The sequence below is a fragment of the Entamoeba invadens genome (genome assembly GCF_000330505.1).
Source record: "Entamoeba invadens IP1 unplaced genomic scaffold scaff_1105074724939, whole genome shotgun sequence".
Taxonomy (NCBI): Eukaryota; Evosea; order Mastigamoebida; family Endamoebidae; genus Entamoeba; species Entamoeba invadens.
In genome coordinates this window covers 254,521-273,006 of record NW_004440180.1, presented here as the reverse complement: position 1 = coordinate 273,006, position 18,486 = coordinate 254,521, and the positions used below count along the sequence as shown (strand labels likewise).

The window sequence follows — 18,486 nt, the reverse complement described above, 5'->3', positions numbered from 1 at the left end:
TAAGAAAGGGATGCCCTTGGATCTGTCCCAGTGAATTAAACCTTTTAGCTACAGGACATACCAAATGGCGAATCAAATCTTTAACTTCATCAGACAGATCAAGACGAGATGGGAATCGATATGACTCCGGGTAATTCACTATCTTCAAACAGGTCTGAACGGCATCATCACTTAAAAATGGGGGAAACCCACAGACCATTTCAAAAAGAATACACCCGACACTCCAGTAATCACACTCTTTGCCATACCCGACACGTTCAAAGACTTCCGGTGCAGTATAATCAGGGGTACCAACTACTGAATAGACCAAATCACGAGATCGGTGTTTATAGTCGTGCATTTGTTTAGTAGTTGTTGCTCCCAAGTCGACTTCAATTTGTTCTTTTCTATTTGTTACCCATTTCTATTTGTTTGATGAGAACAACTCTTTAGTGATATTACAGAGTACAAAACAAACTGAGCCTTTTCGATCAAATTTCGAAGAGTGACGGAAGTGTCGATACGATGGAATCCCGTACACAATCCAAAGTCAGTCAATTTAATATGTCCATCATTACCTATCAGAATGTTATCAGGTTTAATATCTCGATGGATATAACTTAACTTATGAATTGAGTCTAAAGCAACAAATAATTCGGCGATATAGAACCTTGCCATATCTTCTGGGAAGATGTCTTCTTTAATAAGTAAGGACATCATATCTCCTCCACCTAAATACTCCATAACTATGTACAAATACTCTTCATCTTGAAATGAATAATACATCTTCACAACCCATTCATTCGTAAAGTGCGTTTGCGCTAAGATGTCTCGTTCTGCGCGAACATGTTCAACTTGCTTACGATCTAACATGTCTTTCTTACGCATCATTTTCATCGCATACACTTCGTTCGACCCTTTGCGACAGACTAACCGGACTTCACCAAACCCTCCACGTCCTATAATTTTGATCGTCTCAAAATCTTTCACTGACAACTTTGTCCGCATAAAGCGCATATACTCAGACTCCTTCTCGTTGAGTTGTTGTCGCAGAATGTCTTTGTCCTTGTCGCCTAAAGTCGAATTCTTCAGATAGTTCTCCAAAATCTCTTTACGATTTTGGCGCTCCTGGAGGTACTGTACTTGCTGTTCGCGTTGAGATACTATTCTCATCTTCGCTTCAAGACTGGCGTCGGAACTTTTCTTTGATGGAGAAGTTGCCATTACTTTAGAATTTTTGAGATATTAATGGTTTTATTTTGGGTTTTCTTTGGCATTTTTGAGTTCTTTAGTAAAGACAGTTTCCTTCAGTTCAGCGTTTGTGTCATTGTGGTTTTTCCGTCATCAAATAGTGTTAAGTATAAATTGGTTATAAGTTTAGTTCTCGTTTCATTTAAAAAATGGATTTTCGTGGTTGGCATAAGAACAAAATGCTGCTTTACAACTCAAAAATAATAAAAAACTATTTTATAATAATAGTAATTTTTTTTAATTATAAAAAAATCTTACATATAGTAATTGTAATATACTAAGAATGTTATGTAAGATTTTATTTGAAGTAAAACTTTTTCCAACAATTGCTTTACTATATTTGGAAACAAATATTTAATAAATTTCAAATAATTTATTAATAGTTTTAATGAAAGAGAAAGAATAATAATAAATTTAATATTAACAACTAATAACTCAAACACTCATTTGTCAATAATTAAAAGTACTTATTTTTATATTACTGAAATTTGAATTAATGAATTCTAGAACATAAATAATAACATATTAATAAAATAAAATAGTAAAATTTATACAAAATAAACAATACTGTCTAATTTACAAAATACAAGACGAACCAAAAAAAGCAATGCCAAAAGCAAAAGCCCCAACAACAAAGAAAGCCGCACCCGCAAAGGGTGGAAAGCCAGCAGACGAAAAGGTGAAGGGTGCATCAAAGATCAAATGTCGACATATTTTATGTGAAAAACAATCGAAGATACTTGAGGCTCTTGCCAAATTGAATGAAGGAAAGGCGTTCAACCAAGTTGCGATGGAGTATTCAGAGGACAAAGCAAAAGATGGTTTCTTTCTCTTGATATCAATTTAATTATAAAGATATTAATAACAACTATAAAAATACTAACAGACAGGAGGAAACCTTGGGTGGGTTGTGAGAGGACAAATGACGGGAGATTTCCAAGAGATTGCATTTAATGCACCAGTGGGAAAGTATACACAACCTTTTAAAACTCAACATGGGTATCATATCGTTTTGGTTGAAGATAGAAAACAGTGAAGAAAATACGTTTTAATCTGACGGTTTAACGTCATTTGGAGTTTAATGGTTTTCTTTCTATTAGTAATTATAATAATAGTAGTATAATATCATTTCTATTAATAATTATTAATTATAATAATTTATATTATTAATTTATATTACCTGAGTCAGATTATAATAATAATATAATAATATTTCTAATCTTTTTAAATATTCATCGACAAATAAGATTTGTCGATTATATAATAAGAAATAATAGAAAAAAGAACTAGTGAGTAAATAAAAAAAACATGACTTGCAAGCTTGACGGATACGCGATGATGATTGTCTCAAAATATTTTGATGATATCCAAACGTACATTAATATCACACAAGTGTGTATTAAGTTTAAAGATACTATGGAAAAATTCCATTACAACCCAATTCCACTCACAAAGAAGACACGAAAATACTTTCCTAATATCGAGACATTACTTCTCTATTCTCCACTTGATGAAACATTTCATGAGGAAACCTTTTTCAAAAGAAAGTATGTGTTCTGTGTCGATTGTGACTTTTATCAGAAGAACCACAATCAAAACACGGAGTTTAAGGATGTGTGCTATACTAAGCAAAATAGAATAAGTCGCCTGAGTTTTAATGGAACAACACGAGTTGTGAATTATTGTTTCAGTGATATGGATGATGTGTCTGCAATTGTTTTACCACCGACAGTGCAGTATGTTGGTGCAAATTGTTTTTGTCTTTGTACGCTTTCTCAAATAACAATACCCGACTCAGTCACCTTTATTGGCTATGGCTGTTTCTCGCAATGCAGTCGTCTGTCATCAATTGTAATACCTTCAAGAGTCTCTGAACTGAGTGGGTGCTTTATAAGTTGTGAATATTTAACACATGTCCAGCTTCCGAACAGTATTACTAAGTTGGGTAATTACTGTTTTTATGGGTGTGGACGATTAATAAATTTGGTGATACCAAAAAGTGTTATTGAGTATGGTATTAACTGTTTTAAGAAATGTGGATATACCCCAAACTAATAATTAACTCAACAACTCATTACCTTTATTTGGAATCCAACAGTCTATATATACCACACCAATCACTTAGCCTTTCTTAAGAACGTGTCTAAAATATTTAACACCTCTCGCATAGTCGGGCGCTCCTTTGGTTCTTGTCTCCAACACATCTTGACGAGGTCGAAAATGTCTTCATCGACATTTTGAGGTCTCTCGAGCCGATTTCCTTTTGAAACAAAGTCAGCGACTTGCCACATATAGTTGAACTCGGGCTTTTCATATGCTTGGCGCCACTTCATACACTCTAAAAGTGACAGACCAAAGGCAAAGACATCTGCCTCGATCTTATAAGTGTTAGACACTATCATTTCAGGAGCCATGTATATCTATGTGTTATTATTATAACAATATAGTAAATTACTATAAAAAAATAAAACAAACGGGAGAGCCAACACCTTTTGTGAACGTCACTCCAGTTATCAGCATATTGATATTTCTTGACATTCCAAAGTCAGCGAGCTTTGCATTAACATCAGTGATTTCGTGGAGTTCAAACATTAAAATATTGTCTGGTTTCACGTCTCTGTGCATGATCCCATTATTGTGCAAATAAAACAAAGCTTTTGCGATGTCATCCATAACTTTGTATTTGAATGTGTTAGGCGGCTGGCACTCATTTGTCGACTCGAATCTATCGCGAAGGGAACCATAGGGGGCCAATTCAGTCACGATTGCTATGAGTTGTTTTGAACGGATACTCCCATAAAAGTGAATGATCTGGTCACATCGCATTTTGTCTAACATGGCAACTTCCTTCTTAAATTCAGCCAATGATATTTTGTCGATATTAAACTGCTTTAAGACCTTCACAGCAACTTCATTGCCTCGAAATGTACCTTTGAATACTCGTCCAAAATTTCCTTCTCCTACTTCGCTGGCCATAGTAACTTCATTAGAGTCCAATGAAGTCGTTAATATTGTCTCAACATGTATTGGAATTGTCACATAGTGATTTTTAGTTGTTTGGAAGTCGTTAAAGAGGATGGAGATATGGTCGACCACTTTACACGAACAATTGACACTAATAAATGCAGTGAATGTGCAGCCTTGATTGTTTTTAAGAATTACAACTTCTGGTTGGACTTTGACCGTGTACTTGTATGGTTTTTTAATGCCTTTTAATTGAACCAACGTCTTATTTTTGCTTTTGTTGCCGATTATGAATTGGCATGCAATGGTTTCTTTGACTGGAAGTAAGTTCTCTTCAGAGCCAAATGTGAGTTCTTTAACGTCGGTGTATATTTTGGAACACAATACATGAGTCAAACTCGTGTTGTCTTTAATGGAGTATATTTGACTCTCCATTTGTAGCGTTGCAACACTTTTTTTATACACTGTGACAACAATACAAATGAGTGTTAACACAATCATGACTATCACTAAGACACCAAAAATGATGACTAAAACAATAACCCACCACACTGGACTTGAGACACAAAATAAGCCACTGACGTCTGGATTGTGCCAAAAATCACATGAAGTACATCTTGAATCAATTGCACTCGTACAGTGATTTATTGTTCGATACGAAACGCATTCCATTTTCTTCATCACAAAATCGTCTTTACATTTCAGACAAATGTTTGTGTCAGTACAAGAATAACACCCAGAAGCACATACATAGCAGACCCTATTCTTTAAGTAATATCCAGTCGCACACTCTAAACACCCATGGGAGATTGAAATATTACCAACACACCCTTTAACTTCACTTTGAAGAAGACACACCCCGTTGACTGACATAAACATGTCACTTCTACACACCAAACAAGAGTTGGCGCGATTGCACGTGGCACAAGATTCCGAGCAACTCAAACAAGTGGTGTTATCCAAGTAATATCTATCGTGGCATCGTACACAAACACCATTTATAGTGTACGCTGAACACGTGTTTCGCATTTCGTCCGCAATGATACACTTCGACTCACTCAAAAACGTGTTCTCATAACACGACAGGCAGAAACTTCCACGCGTACTACACGTCTTACAATTTGCGTCACAGCGAACACACACATACTTCTCGTTTAAGTAAAATCCATCTTTACACCTCACACACCCAATATCTTTGGATTCAACACAATTGGAGATGAATGGATAACACCCATCATTCGAAAGACAATAAGTCGAGTCACACTTTTTACAAGAAGAGCCACTTTGAATATCACAATTCGTCTTTTTGATGATACACCGATTGGAGGTGTCAAGTCCATAACCTTGTTCACATAAGGTACACGTTTCAAGCGCATCGAATAACAAACAATGAAGAGGTTCACATGTCATACTTGAAGTGGTCGAATATCCATTTGCACATTCCATACACCCTAGTGTTGAACATATCAAACAATGTGACACAATAACATCACATGGAGAACACACGTTCCCATTATTAAAATAGCCATCTTCACATAAGATGATAGATGACACTTTTACTGTGACAGCATTGGTAGCCAATACACATACCCCATCAACTAAAATATACTTATCTTGTCCTGAACAACACTGGACACACTTGTTTGATCGTATAACTAAACAATTCAAAATCGAAGGTGTTGACTCACATACACCGTCATTGTAAGAGTATCCCGTTTTACATTTACGACATATGTTACCAGATGCAATGAGACACCCACTCGGCATTGCAATACAACTTGTGTTTTGGAGTATATATTGGTTTTCACATAACAAACACTTGTTTTGATTACAAATATTACAATTGTCAAATGAACAGGATAGGCATTTGTGCTGTTCAATGTCGAAGTAATAGTTTTGCAAACATTCATTGACAACTGAATTTAAACACGAAACTATATTATCAGATACAACCATAATCTCACATAATCGACCTTCAAAAAATACACCAATTTTTGATAATACAACAACCCGAGTAGAGACGGTGGAAGAGAAATTGATTGGGTGTATTTGATCAACAAAAGTAACAACGATTGGTGTAGATGTGGTAACAGAGTATATAACTCCATCAACTGTAAGAGTCTCAGAAACACCTTTAAATGTACTTTTCTGTGTATATTCGTTATATTCAGACTTGTCCTCTTGATTCCACTCTTTGTCTTTATCTGACAAAATGGATATTTGTGTTGCTATTGATTGGTCACACACTAAAAGAGTTTCCCATGCTTTTTGATTGATGTTTAACTCACACAAAGAAGTGTACTCATACATACCATTTTCACTGGTATAACTAATTCTCACAAAATTTGAATTGTCACAACTTGCTCCAAATAGTGTTTTCTGAGGGAATATGACATACACAATATTTCCACATATATTCCGCGTTTTTGTAGATGTTGTCAAAGTGATATTTACTTCAGACAAGAATGTCGCTTGAACTTCTAAGTCTCCGATAATGATCTCACGGAATTGTGTTTTGACAAAACAATTAGTATAAGGGCAGTGCACCTGTGCAAATGGAAAAGTGTATGTATACTTTCTCTTACTTTCCCAAATGGGATGGATCATTTTACAAACTCTTTCCTGGGATATATTAACTGGGCAGTAAGTTAATACACTTCCTTCTAAATCACTATAAACACCTTCCCTTGTTATCTTTGGTATTGAATTCACATCACTTGCAAATGACATCAAGTCCACACACATATACTCTGGAAGTTTAAAGTGTGTCAAATTAGTGTCGCTGAACGACACAATTCCATCAAAGACATTGAAAATTGATTTACCATTTTGGATGTTTAATAAATCGACGTTTATTGAGTGAAAAGTCCAATTTGCAATTAAGCCATAACATGTGTCGAAGTACTGATCTAATACAGTACATCTTTCATACAAAAATGCATCCATATCTATTAAAAAAGTGGTGTTGTCAAACGTCTCAAGGTATCTAATAGTGGTGCTGGTGTTATTCAAGAACTGTATGTTACTATTATCATGTGTTTTCAGTTCCCAAATTGAGACATTTTTGTTCTCACCAATTTGTAACAAAGAGTTGTCGTACATCTCAACTTTATAGAAATTGTATTTGTCTTCACCTTTAACTAGTACTTGAGACCAATTATAGAGAGTTACTTGATAGATTCCATCTATTTGATGCAAATCATCTTTCATATTAATTTCAAGAATTGATTCGTCTCGCATCTCCACAATAGTTCCTTTGTAATAGTCCAAGAATGTATCACAGAAATATAGAAATGATGAAGCCTCTTTGATTGACAGATACGAAGTGTTGGACATCCACATTTTATTTGGCGAGAAAAATGAAGAACCAAAGAGGTAAATCGAGGAGTTGTCCATCATATAAAATTCATCGATCAATGAAATGAAAGAAACACCATATGTTTTTATTCTTGAAGAGTTGTGCATTGTGAATATGGAAAATCCAGAGAAAGTTGCGTTACATATAATTAGTGAATTGTCGTACATATGTGATGTTGATGTTTTTATATAAGTGACAAACTTTGATTGTTGCGGAATAACTAATTGAGAAAACCCGGACATGTTTAATACGAATGATAAGTTGGCCACAAAATTGAATGAATTTAGGCGACTGTTATCACTTAAGTCAAGAAGTGAGATTGTACGGATGTTAGATGACAACAATGAGGTACTAATTGTAGTATCGTCTTTTAAGTATAATTTGTCGACTTTAAGAATTAAATTGGAAGGTAAATCACCATTGGAATTCCCACTAAACAGTAACTTGTCTGCGCTTATAGTTGTAAATATTGATAGTGTATGGTTAAAAGAAAATTGAGTTGAATTCAAGTAAATACAATTGGCTGAAATGCTTGATTGTCCAAAAGTGAGTAACACACTCTTTGTCAATTGTAACGATCCAGACACAAATAAAGAAGAGTCTTTAATTGATATAGTAACGTTGTGTAATTCCAAATTTCCATAAACATCAATCGACTGCATGTGTTCAAGCACAATGGTCTGGTTTTGAATTTTGAAATCGTTCATTATAGACAATTTGACGTTGTTTCCCATTTGAATTGTAGTAAATACAAGATTCGACATTGTCAGAAGAGTTAATGTGATTCGTGTGTTATTCTCAAAGACCCCATTCCCAAACGACTCAATATAGTCCTTTCCGATGGTGAGTTCAACATTAGCACCATCTTTCACTATTAAGTCTGGAACTGTTATAAATGCCGAAAAACACATATCTGTAAATGTGAAGGAGTCGTAAATAAGTATTTCATCGCAGTTGAATGGCGGAAGCGCGACTGTGTCATTTGAAATATAGCCGTCATTACAGCGTGATGTCTTTGGAATGCAGACGGTCGACGACATCACACACAGCAAAAAAAAAAAAAAACTCCCATCAATTGTCGGAATTGCTTTTAGTATTCGAGTTAAAATGGGGTTTTTTTTTATTCTCTAATTATTATATGATTTACCCGTTTGTTTACAACATTTTTAAGCAAATTATTAACATTTTATTATTTTTTTAAACTTTTTTTATTAATAATTTAATTATTTTTAGTTTATTATAACAACAATGATGTTTTTAATAGATAACTACACATTTTTTTTTTAAATAATTAATTATTCGAATATTAAAATAGTATTTTATTATATTATTATACTATAAGTTATATTTTTAATTAAAAACCTTTTTTCAAAAAAGTTATGAATAGATGGTATAAATTTTTATTATATATTTAACTATAATTATAATTAAACTTCTTTTTATTTATTTAAAAAAATATTTTTTTTTAATAAATAAGTGTTTTTCAAAAAAACAAATTTGTTTTGTAATTTTTCAAAATTAATAGTATACTTAATTATAATCATTTATTATTTTATAAATAATTAAATCAATGATAAATTATAATAATATAAACAATTTGAATCATAGATACCGATTTGCAACTACCAAATTGATAAGAAAGAAATGAATTAGTAAACGATTTCTAACGATTTTGGGAATGGTTTGTCAGTCTTGTCGATTTTGTCGAGTATAGACTGATCGACTGGTGTTTTCTTATCCGCCTTATACTTCACGAGAATTGCGTGCATGATTGAACCTGAGATGTTAGGGAGAGTGTCTTTCAGTTCGTTATAATCGAACTTATCTTTCGAGACCCCAATCAATAACAGAGATGCAGTATCAATTCCCGAAGAAAACCATTTTCTGTATCCTTTAAGTGTTGTGTTTTCCATCATTTCGCCGTCCAATATCGAGAAGAAGAATTTCAGTTGGAGTCCTTTGAAGTAAGTTACTGTATCATTTTGTACAAGTAACTCAATAATTTTTATTGAAACAAATCTAACACAGTGGACCATCAATTGGTCGACCAATTTTTCATTTAAGTTAGCCTTTTTGTATTTTCCCAAAAGTGACATTAAGTGCTTTGGAATGAATTCGGCAGAAACTTGTTCAAATTCTGCGGCTTGTCGTTTCTCGAAACATTGATTATCGAACATCATCCCTTCGATCATTCCATTAACCTTTTCCATTGAATATTGTACCGTTTTCAAGAACAAAGAAACGTACAAATCTTGGAGTTGAAGTTTTAACGAACCATCCCGTTGAACTGGAACAACTTTTTCTTGTTTTGTTAACAAAGCCAAAGACTGTAACAAAGAAAGCGATGTTTCGAGAGAGTCTCCCAAAACTTTCAATTCGTCCAATTCCGAAATTTCTTTAGTTTTGTCGCCAATAATCTCTTCGACAATATGTTTAGTCAACTTTTCACTCTCTGAAATATTCTTGTGATAGATATTAACCAACAACTCAACTGTACTTGGAGCTGCCTCTTCTGGTTTTTGTGTTTTTAAAGTCATTATTTCGGCTTCAAAGTCTTTGTTCTGTTTCTTCAAAGTTTCATTTGCAGTCGTCAATTCGCTGTTTTTGTTTTCCAACTCAATTTCTTTAGTTTTCTCGCTTTGAGAACTTTTCAATACTTCAATTTCTTGTGAAAGAGCCAACTAGTAATGAGTCTTTTTGACACCTTTGTTTCTTCCACCCATTTGAAGTCTAATATCTCTCTTTAGTATAATGTTTATAGCATAGTTCTATAGTAACTATGATTAATTAACAACTCAGACTCTTATGGACTTTATATAAAAAATACTTAACAACTCAAAGACAGACCATACACCAACACACACCATATCATACTCAGGACTTCAATTTATAATTAATAAAGTATAGTATATATTGTAATAAATACATCAAAATATAACAAACGGATTCAGCTTTGATCTTTGCGATCTCTTCGTTCTTCTGTTTGAGTAACTCTTCAGACCCTTGTGAAGCACTTTCCTCAACAGCTTTCATCTTCTTGTTGAGTTCTTCGATCTCCTCATCCTTCTTGGTATTATTGTTCTTAAGTTCAACAACAAGTGCAGCGGACGTAGCAAGTTCGGCAGCAACAGCAACTTTGGCCTTTTCAGTCTCATCAACTTTTGCTTTCAGTTCTTCATTTGCTTTCTCCTTTTCTTCAACATCTTTCTTGGTCTTATCAAGCTCTTCAGCCTTCTTCTTGTTTTCTTCTTCAGACGCATTGAGTTTGTTTGAGACTTCTTCTTTCGACTTTTCAGTTTCAGCCACTTTTTGGGTCAAAGCAGCGACTTCAGTTTCTTTAGCTGCGATTGCGGTCTCCTGTTCATTAGTAACAATTTGAAAGGTTGGTGACATTATAATATATAAAGGTATTAAATAAGTTATAAGAGTTCTATTTCTCTATGATACTTTATGATATGTTATGAGTGTTATAAGCAAGCGAAGGTGGTGTGTGGTGTATGTTGGTGTATGAAAAAGATAAGCGGGACCTCATATAGGCTTGTCGTGCTGGGACAACAAACTTTTTCCTTAGCGGCGTCTTGTTTGAGTTTTTCTATTTGTTTTTGCATTGCCTCTTTCTTGACTTTATGTTTTGCTTTTTTCTCTTTCAGAGCTTTTTCAACTGCTTTGTCGATGTCGTCTTGCGTGTATTTCTTTTTACTATCTTTCTCTTTCTTCCCTTTAATTTTAATGCCAACAGAAGAGAAAATCGTCGGCTTTTCTTCGGACTTTTTGGCATCTTCCTCGGCTTTTTTCCGAGCAGCCTCGTCTTCTTTTTCTTTGTTCTCTTTTTGTTTCATCTGCCGTTCTAATAATTCTTGTTCTTCTTTGTCTTCTTTTTCACGTTCAAGACGCTCTTTCTCGGCTCTTTCTTTTGCCTTTTCTGGGTCTGGAGACTCTTCTTTTTCACTGATATCGTCTTTGATGACCTTTTCTTTTTTAACTTCATGGTTTGATTTACTCACTTCTTTAATAAGTAAGTCGTGAACATCCATATTAGTTTGGGCTGGGTCCTTATGAATTTGAAGAACTTCTGTTTCGTCTTCGGAACCGCCTTCTACACCAACACCAGATGATATCGTGATATTCATTTTAGGCGTTTGACCTTTTCCTTTCATGTCAACTTGGCAATCTTTTTTTTCACCATTAAGATCGGCAAATTTGGCTAAGTCAATGACCCCCTTACATATTTCTTTGGGCTTGTCAGTGGATGTCCAGATAGAAAGTTCCAAGCCTTTTTCTTCATACCCATTCTTTTTGAGAAACAGTGTGCAATTAATTGGTATAGACACGGCTGGAGAATACAAAAGGACGCCACCATGCACTTTTCCTTTTTCTAAAGAGCCATGGTTTTCTTTCTTCTCACCTCGCCGCCACTTGGCAAACACTTCCGTGTTGTCGGCAAGCTTCAGGCCAGACGCCTGAATAATTTCTACAACATACTTCTGTTTGATATTCTTCTTTAATAACGACTTCATTCTGAGCAGAACCTTTGCAGTTCTCCCTTTTATAAAAAACTTAAAAATATGGAGGTTTAAGCGTTTTCAGTTTGAGGAAAGGAGTGCTATTGTACAGTCTTGTTATGAATCTGTGTGGCATTTTTGTTTATTTTAATTACTGTATGACAATATATAGTTTAATATGTAATACTTGTAATTGTATTTTCGATGAAAAATGAGTGTCATTAATTCATTGTTCAAATTGCCTTGTTCAAAGCATTCAAATTGCATTGGCTAAAGACGTCACTAACATTTTCCTCTTTTTTTAGCCCTTTAAACTCGTACCTTCAATTTTCTTTTTTAACTATATTCATATTATATATTATTAAATATATATAGTTAATTGTTTAGTTTCAATTAGAGATTTTTAAGTTCTTTTGTTGGTTTTTGATATAACTCGTTTTTAGTATTGATAATACTGTTTTTATTTATTGAGAGTGTTTTATCTCACAATTCAAAAGAACTTTTGAAATTACAAAAAATTGATTAACAATAAAATGTTTTAAAACAATTAAATATAAATACTATCAATATATTATAAATGTTTATATATTACAAAATAAATAAAATATTTTAATTAAAATCATTTTATAACCCAAACATCCCACAAATGAATAAAAAAGTCACTTATCAACTGAGGTGTTGTGCTAATCAACCAGTTTTTGTACTTTATTCTTTTTCACACATTTAAGTAGTACTACACACAACAAAGTCACAACACATAAGAGAATTAACACAAATACACACACAGAAACTGTTACGACTATTGTTGTCGTTTTGGTGTTTTTTTCTTTACAGACGCCACTAACTATTTCATATTCATCCGAACACTTTTTACAGTTAGCTTCATTGTGGCAGTCATCGCAATTGTCGCCACATCGTTTGCAAAATCCATTAATGGCATAGAAACCACGTTTACAAAAAAAACACCCACTTTTGGTGTCACAATTTCCACTCTCACAATTTGTGTCGCACATTTCACACCCATCATTTTGAAGGAAATAGTTTGTCCGACATTTGACACAACTTCCAACAACACATTCAACACAATTTTTGGAGCAACACATCCCTTCGATTTTGTCATAAGTAGAATTACATGTTAAACACAAATTAAAAGAGTTACATGTCAAACACTTCGCATCACATTTCAAACAAATTTTTGGGGAAACAGTGGAATTGATGTAATACCCACTTTTGCATCGATGGCAACCATCTTGGTGACACTCTCCGTCCTCACAAAACAAGTCACACTCAACACACTTCCCATCAGTTTTTTGAAAATTTGGAAGACATTCTGTGCATCCATTAGAAGTGCATACCGAGCAATTTAAAGGACATTTCACACAAAGAGGACCATCTTTAAAATACCCTGAAATACATTCTAAACATCCTGTAGATGTGCACATATTGTTTATACACCCATCTCCACATGATATACAAAATCCATTGTTATTGAAATAACCAGAAGAGCAAGTTGTACACGTCTCATTGTTTTTACAATTCAAACAATGTTTTGGACATTTGTCACAAAGTCCTGAATTCACAAAATATGTCTCAACACAACTTTCACATCCCAAAGAAGGATGGCATTTATTTATAACACAATTTGTGTCACATTTCGAACATGTGAAATTGTCATTTAGAAAATAGGTGGTGTCACAAGACTCACAAACTGTGTTATTTGAACACAACAAACAATTTGACATACATTGGTGACATTCTCCATTCTCAGAATAAAACGTGGTGTTACACGTTTTACAGCCAACGTCATCTATACATTCTGAAACACAATTTTTATCACATGAATAACACTTTCCAGACTTTTTGTAAAATCCAAACGAACAAATTCTACATTGTGTATCTGAATCACACACAACACAGTTGTCTGCACACTTTATACAAATACTAGTGTTTGTTATACTCTGGAACTTACCAGAATCACACTCTAAACACGTGTTTTGGTCACACTTGGAACACCCCTCACCACATTTCACACAAAGTCCATCATATAAATAATAACCTGATATACACGTGCGACATCCACTTAACTTCCCACAACTATTTTCTTCACAATTTTCAATTTCATTGCAGTTCCATTGATCACAAGAAATAGTGTTGTATGACACACTTTTTACTTTACCCATTGGGCATTTTTGGCACGTTTTGTTCAATACAATAATCTCATCTTCTGCGCAGTCCAACACGAGTGGTTGAATACCACAAAAATCAGTGCAATTACTTGTGGAGTTTACTATGACTTTTATTTTATTGTTGTTCAACCCAGAACACGTGAACTGTCCTCCATTATACACAATAAAAAAATTCTCTGGGACATTATCAAAAGCATTTGCACTGACTTTGGAAAGTGTTTTTCCCAAGACTAATGCCTTTAAGTTGGTACATCCAGACAATGCACTTGTAGATATTTGTGTTACTTGCTCTGCTCCAATGATATATTCCAGTTTCTTACAATTTTGGAATGCATATGTCGGAATAAATTGGTACCCTCTTAAGTCAAAAATTTGAATTCCTGTTCCTCTAAAAGCACCCCACCCTATCGTTGCAAACGATTCAATTTCATTAGAAAACCCTTTAAAATTGACACACCCATCAAACGCAAAATTAGAAAGTGTTATTGGGCTATTCAAAGCAACTTCTATATATTCAATATTTGTATTTTTGAACGCATTTATTCCAATATTGGAAAGCAAGTTGGAGTGAGTTATTTCACTGAGAAATGTACTGTCGGCAAAGCAGTTATTTGGGAGTTTATTGTACCCTCTTAAGTCGAAAGTTTGAAGTGAAGTATTATAAAATGAATTTTCAGCAAGAGCTTCAATTTTCACATATTGTATAGTGACCTCCACTGCGGCTAAATTCACACACCCAGAAAAGCAATGATATATAAATCGGAGGTTTTCTTCACCAGTGAAAATGACTTTGGTGATGTTCTTGTTGTTTTCAAAAGCATTAGAGTCAATGCAATTGAGTGAAGTGGTGATAATACCTTCCATTGTTGCTGCTGTGGTGGTGTTAATACACTCACGTGTTGTAGATTGAGACACAATCGTATTAAACAATATTGTTACAACAAGAAACATTGTGTGTATAAAGAAGTGAGTATAGAGTTGTTTAAATCTCGCTGTTTGGAGTTAACAAAACAATAAAAAATTGTTGAAGTGCTTTTTTTTGGCGCTTTTTTTCGATATACTATTTACTATTATATATTATAAAATAATCATTAAAGTATAATAATACGTTTGTAAAGAAAATAAAAAAACAATTTTTTCTATAGATATCTATTACAATATATAATTTATTTATTAAAATATAATAATAACCAGAATTTTAAAATTTTATATTTTGTCAATTGATTATATTAATAAATAAATAGTAAATTTTTACTAAATAAATAACTTTGTTTTATATATTATTTTAGAAGTAAACAAAATTGTTTTGTGTTTAAAATACGAACAACATTAATTTTGTTATCCAATAAACCTGTAAAAAAAATAAAAGAAACGAAATAGGTTACAACAAAAGAAAAAGAACAAATAACACGACGACCAAATCTCTTTTCCAAGCGCCTTCATAACACCTGAAACATTCTTCCGTTTCACATGGTATCTCGTAGTCGATTTTACATTCACTGCACGTTATGTTGTTTTCAAAAAATCCCGTAGGACAACGAGTCACACAGACTCTGTTATGGTCGCTGAGATAAAACGTTTCATTGCACAAATTACAAGTAATCTCGGAATTGCAGTGCAAACAATTTCCACTGCATTTTTTACACGTTGTTTTTTGTTGGAAGTACCCATTCTCGTCACAACTTTCGACACACTGGTGCGTGTCTTCCACCATCATAAAGTTGTCGACACAACTTTCACAACTCGTTCCATCAACGCAACTCCGACAAGATGAGGCGCACAAATCACAAGTCTTGTCGCCTTTGTAATACCCAAGAGGGCACTCTTCATAACAACTTTCATTGAGAAAGTAATAGTTGTCATCACATTGATTGCACGTGTTACTATCAACACATTTTTGACAATTCTCTTTGCACTGCGAGCAGGTTGTGCCGTTTTTAAAGAAGTTGTTTGGACAGACAGACACACAACTTCTATTCAAAAATGTAATGTAATCAACACCACACGAAGAAACACAACCGTCGTTTTGTACCAACAAATTGGCATCGCACAATTCACAGTTGGTGTCGATACAAATTTTACAATTTTTGTGTATTGAAAGACATTGTGTCATATTAATGGGACATTCGTTACTCAGTCCATCATCATTAATAGTGTTTGGCGGACAATTTGAACAAATTACTTTCTCGTCAGCAACCAAATTCTTGGTGTCGATGTAATGAAATCTGTCGCAAGTCGACTTTTGGACTCCAATGTTTCCAAAATGTGATGAATTGTACGTGTCTGGCACAAATACCTTGAGTCCTTGATTTAATTCAGAAATTTCGAGTGGGGCAAATGTGTTGTGATAGAACAGAAATTTTGCATTTGAGAAATCAAAGAGGACTTTTTTGAGTCGATAGAAATGGAAAGTTTCAACCAAAGTACATTGATAAAAAGCGTTCATCCCAATTTGTGTGACATTCTCCGTATGATGTATTTTTTCCAAATTTTTACAGCCAGAGAACATTCCATTGGTGATGTAATTGGCTCCATTGATATCAATTTCTCTTAATTCAAGGCAATACGCAAAAACGGAGTCTTCAATAGTTTTGACTACATGTGGCAGTTTGACGTAATTGAGTTTTGTCTGTGCAAACGCGTTTTTGCCCAAAAGAACATAATTGTCGCTGAGATTCAATGAAGTGATTTTTGTCCCACAAAACGCATTTTCCGCGATGGACGTCACACTTTCAAAACCAACAAGTTGTTTCAATTCGGAGTATGAAAAACAGTCTTTTGGGATTGTTGTAATACCAGTGATGTCTAATGTCGTAATACCTGAGCCACTAAACGAATATTTACCAAGGGATCCAATCCCACCATCGGCAGTGAAATTGAGCATATTGTAATCCCCATAAAATGCTCCCGACCCAACTGTGATTTTTGTGTGTGTAATAAAATGAAACGAAGTGATTTTGTCGTTGGCTTCAAATCCTTTTGGAGAGATACAAGAAGAGTCCGCAACAACCAAATCTCCTTTACATGAACTTGTAAAGTCACCAATACATTGCGTTTTATCATCAATGGTATAACATGAAGAAAGAACAGTGACTAGCAAAAGTGGGAAAATGGACACACGAACAAGCATTCAATCGTTTGGTTAAAAAGAATCGAATCACTTTATATCATATCAATATACATGCTCTCCGAGCAATCTCTTTCCTTTTTCCACTTTGTAATTAAATATATAAGAAATTTAAGTGTATTATTTTTTTAATAGTATTTTTTCATCGTTTTATAGTTATACATTTTTATTATAAACAAATCATAATTTATAACTAATTTTTTTTTAATTCTGTTTATAATTAAATCTGTGAAATTTTTATAATTTGTTAAAGACTTTTTATTAAAAAATTAATTTATTTATTATCATTTTAAATATTTTTTTTAACTAAACAATTTTATAATATTTATTATGTATTTAAGATACAATTAAATAGATTAATAGTATTTTTAGTTTCCTATATTAAAATAGGGAAACTAATATTGTGAGAATTGTCTTCCTTGTAAAACTCATTTGTTTGATAGGCATGTCAGTAACCATGTAATTATAGAATGAAAACCAGAAAGTATGGTAAATAATTTACTATTAGTTAATAAATAATATATTTATAAGTTTAGCATTTGTCATTTTACAAAACATCACCAACAAGAACAAATTCCAGAATTTGTGGTTTTGGAACTATCGCATTTACAATGAGGTCTAAAACTCATACACAAAACACATAATGCCGAAAATACGCAAAACACACAGAAATACGGCAAAGTGTGATGCTCAGAACTCAATATGTTGTATTTTAAAACGATGTGTGATTTTACAGATTTTTTGTGTGAAAAGCCAGAGACAATGAAACTGAATAACACGTGTGCGCATTGGACATGAAATGCATTTGTCAAAGTCATTTTGCAAAACTGGAAATAGTTTTCTATTTATGTTGGAGAGTAAATGGTTTGCTGGTTATTCAATTTTTGTGGCAACAATCGGGGTATTTCGGTGAAATAAACTCAGAAAGAAACACCGAAACCTCAAATTTGGAAATAGCAAAAACTAAAGTTGGAATAAACCTGAAACAACCATATCATATGGTAAAATAATAGTACAATAATCATAATTGTATAGTAAATCAAATGAGATTTAATTAAACTCATAATTCCAATCACAGTATAATTGGAACGAGGCTATATTTAAGGCGAAAAAAGACGT

At 33.5% G+C, this 18,486-nt stretch overlaps 7 protein-coding genes across 7 annotated transcripts; 2 read left to right on the top strand and 5 right to left on the bottom strand.

Annotated features, from left to right (window-relative positions):
• Positions 1 to 1,203, bottom strand: EIN_419460 (serine/threonine protein kinase, putative; the record flags this gene model as incomplete). The annotated part of the gene is made up of 2 exons (XM_004254740.1): positions 1 to 386; positions 458 to 1,203. Coding segments are annotated over 2 exons (1,132 nt in total), but the record flags the coding sequence as incomplete, so codon positions are not given.
• A 634-nt stretch (positions 1,204 to 1,837) lies between these two features.
• EIN_419450 (peptidyl-prolyl cis-trans isomerase NIMA-interacting, putative) lies at positions 1,838 to 2,266 on the top strand (the record flags this gene model as incomplete). The annotated part of the gene is made up of 2 exons (XM_004254739.1): positions 1,838 to 2,051; positions 2,121 to 2,266. The coding sequence occupies 2 exons, from the start codon at positions 1,838 to 1,840 to the stop codon at positions 2,264 to 2,266; spliced, it is 360 nt and encodes a 119-aa protein (XP_004254787.1).
• A 272-nt stretch (positions 2,267 to 2,538) lies between these two features.
• EIN_419440 (hypothetical protein) lies at positions 2,539 to 3,285 on the top strand (the record flags this gene model as incomplete). Its single annotated transcript, XM_004254738.1, has 1 exon — positions 2,539 to 3,285. One exon carries the CDS (start codon positions 2,539 to 2,541, stop codon positions 3,283 to 3,285), a length of 747 nt encoding a protein of 248 aa, XP_004254786.1.
• Positions 3,286 to 3,347: 62 nt separating this feature from the next.
• Positions 3,348 to 8,592, bottom strand: EIN_419430 (protein serine/threonine kinase, putative; the record flags this gene model as incomplete). The annotated part of the gene is made up of 2 exons (XM_004254737.1): positions 3,348 to 3,650; positions 3,706 to 8,592. The coding sequence occupies 2 exons, from the start codon at positions 8,590 to 8,592 to the stop codon at positions 3,348 to 3,350; spliced, it is 5,190 nt and encodes a 1,729-aa protein (XP_004254785.1).
• A 609-nt stretch (positions 8,593 to 9,201) lies between these two features.
• Positions 9,202 to 12,069, bottom strand: EIN_419420 (hypothetical protein; the record flags this gene model as incomplete). Its single annotated transcript, XM_004254736.1, has 3 exons — positions 9,202 to 10,233; positions 10,496 to 10,909; positions 11,113 to 12,069. The coding sequence occupies 3 exons, from the start codon at positions 12,067 to 12,069 to the stop codon at positions 9,202 to 9,204; spliced, it is 2,403 nt and encodes an 800-aa protein (XP_004254784.1).
• Positions 12,070 to 12,737: 668 nt separating this feature from the next.
• Positions 12,738 to 15,191, bottom strand: EIN_419410 (hypothetical protein; the record flags this gene model as incomplete). The annotated part of the gene is made up of 1 exon (XM_004254735.1): positions 12,738 to 15,191. One exon carries the CDS (start codon positions 15,189 to 15,191, stop codon positions 12,738 to 12,740), a length of 2,454 nt encoding a protein of 817 aa, XP_004254783.1.
• A 430-nt stretch (positions 15,192 to 15,621) lies between these two features.
• EIN_419400 (hypothetical protein) lies at positions 15,622 to 17,370 on the bottom strand (the record flags this gene model as incomplete). Its single annotated transcript, XM_004254734.1, has 1 exon — positions 15,622 to 17,370. The coding sequence occupies one exon, from the start codon at positions 17,368 to 17,370 to the stop codon at positions 15,622 to 15,624; it is 1,749 nt and encodes a 582-aa protein (XP_004254782.1).
• Between the last annotated feature and the right edge of the window lie 1,116 nt (positions 17,371 to 18,486).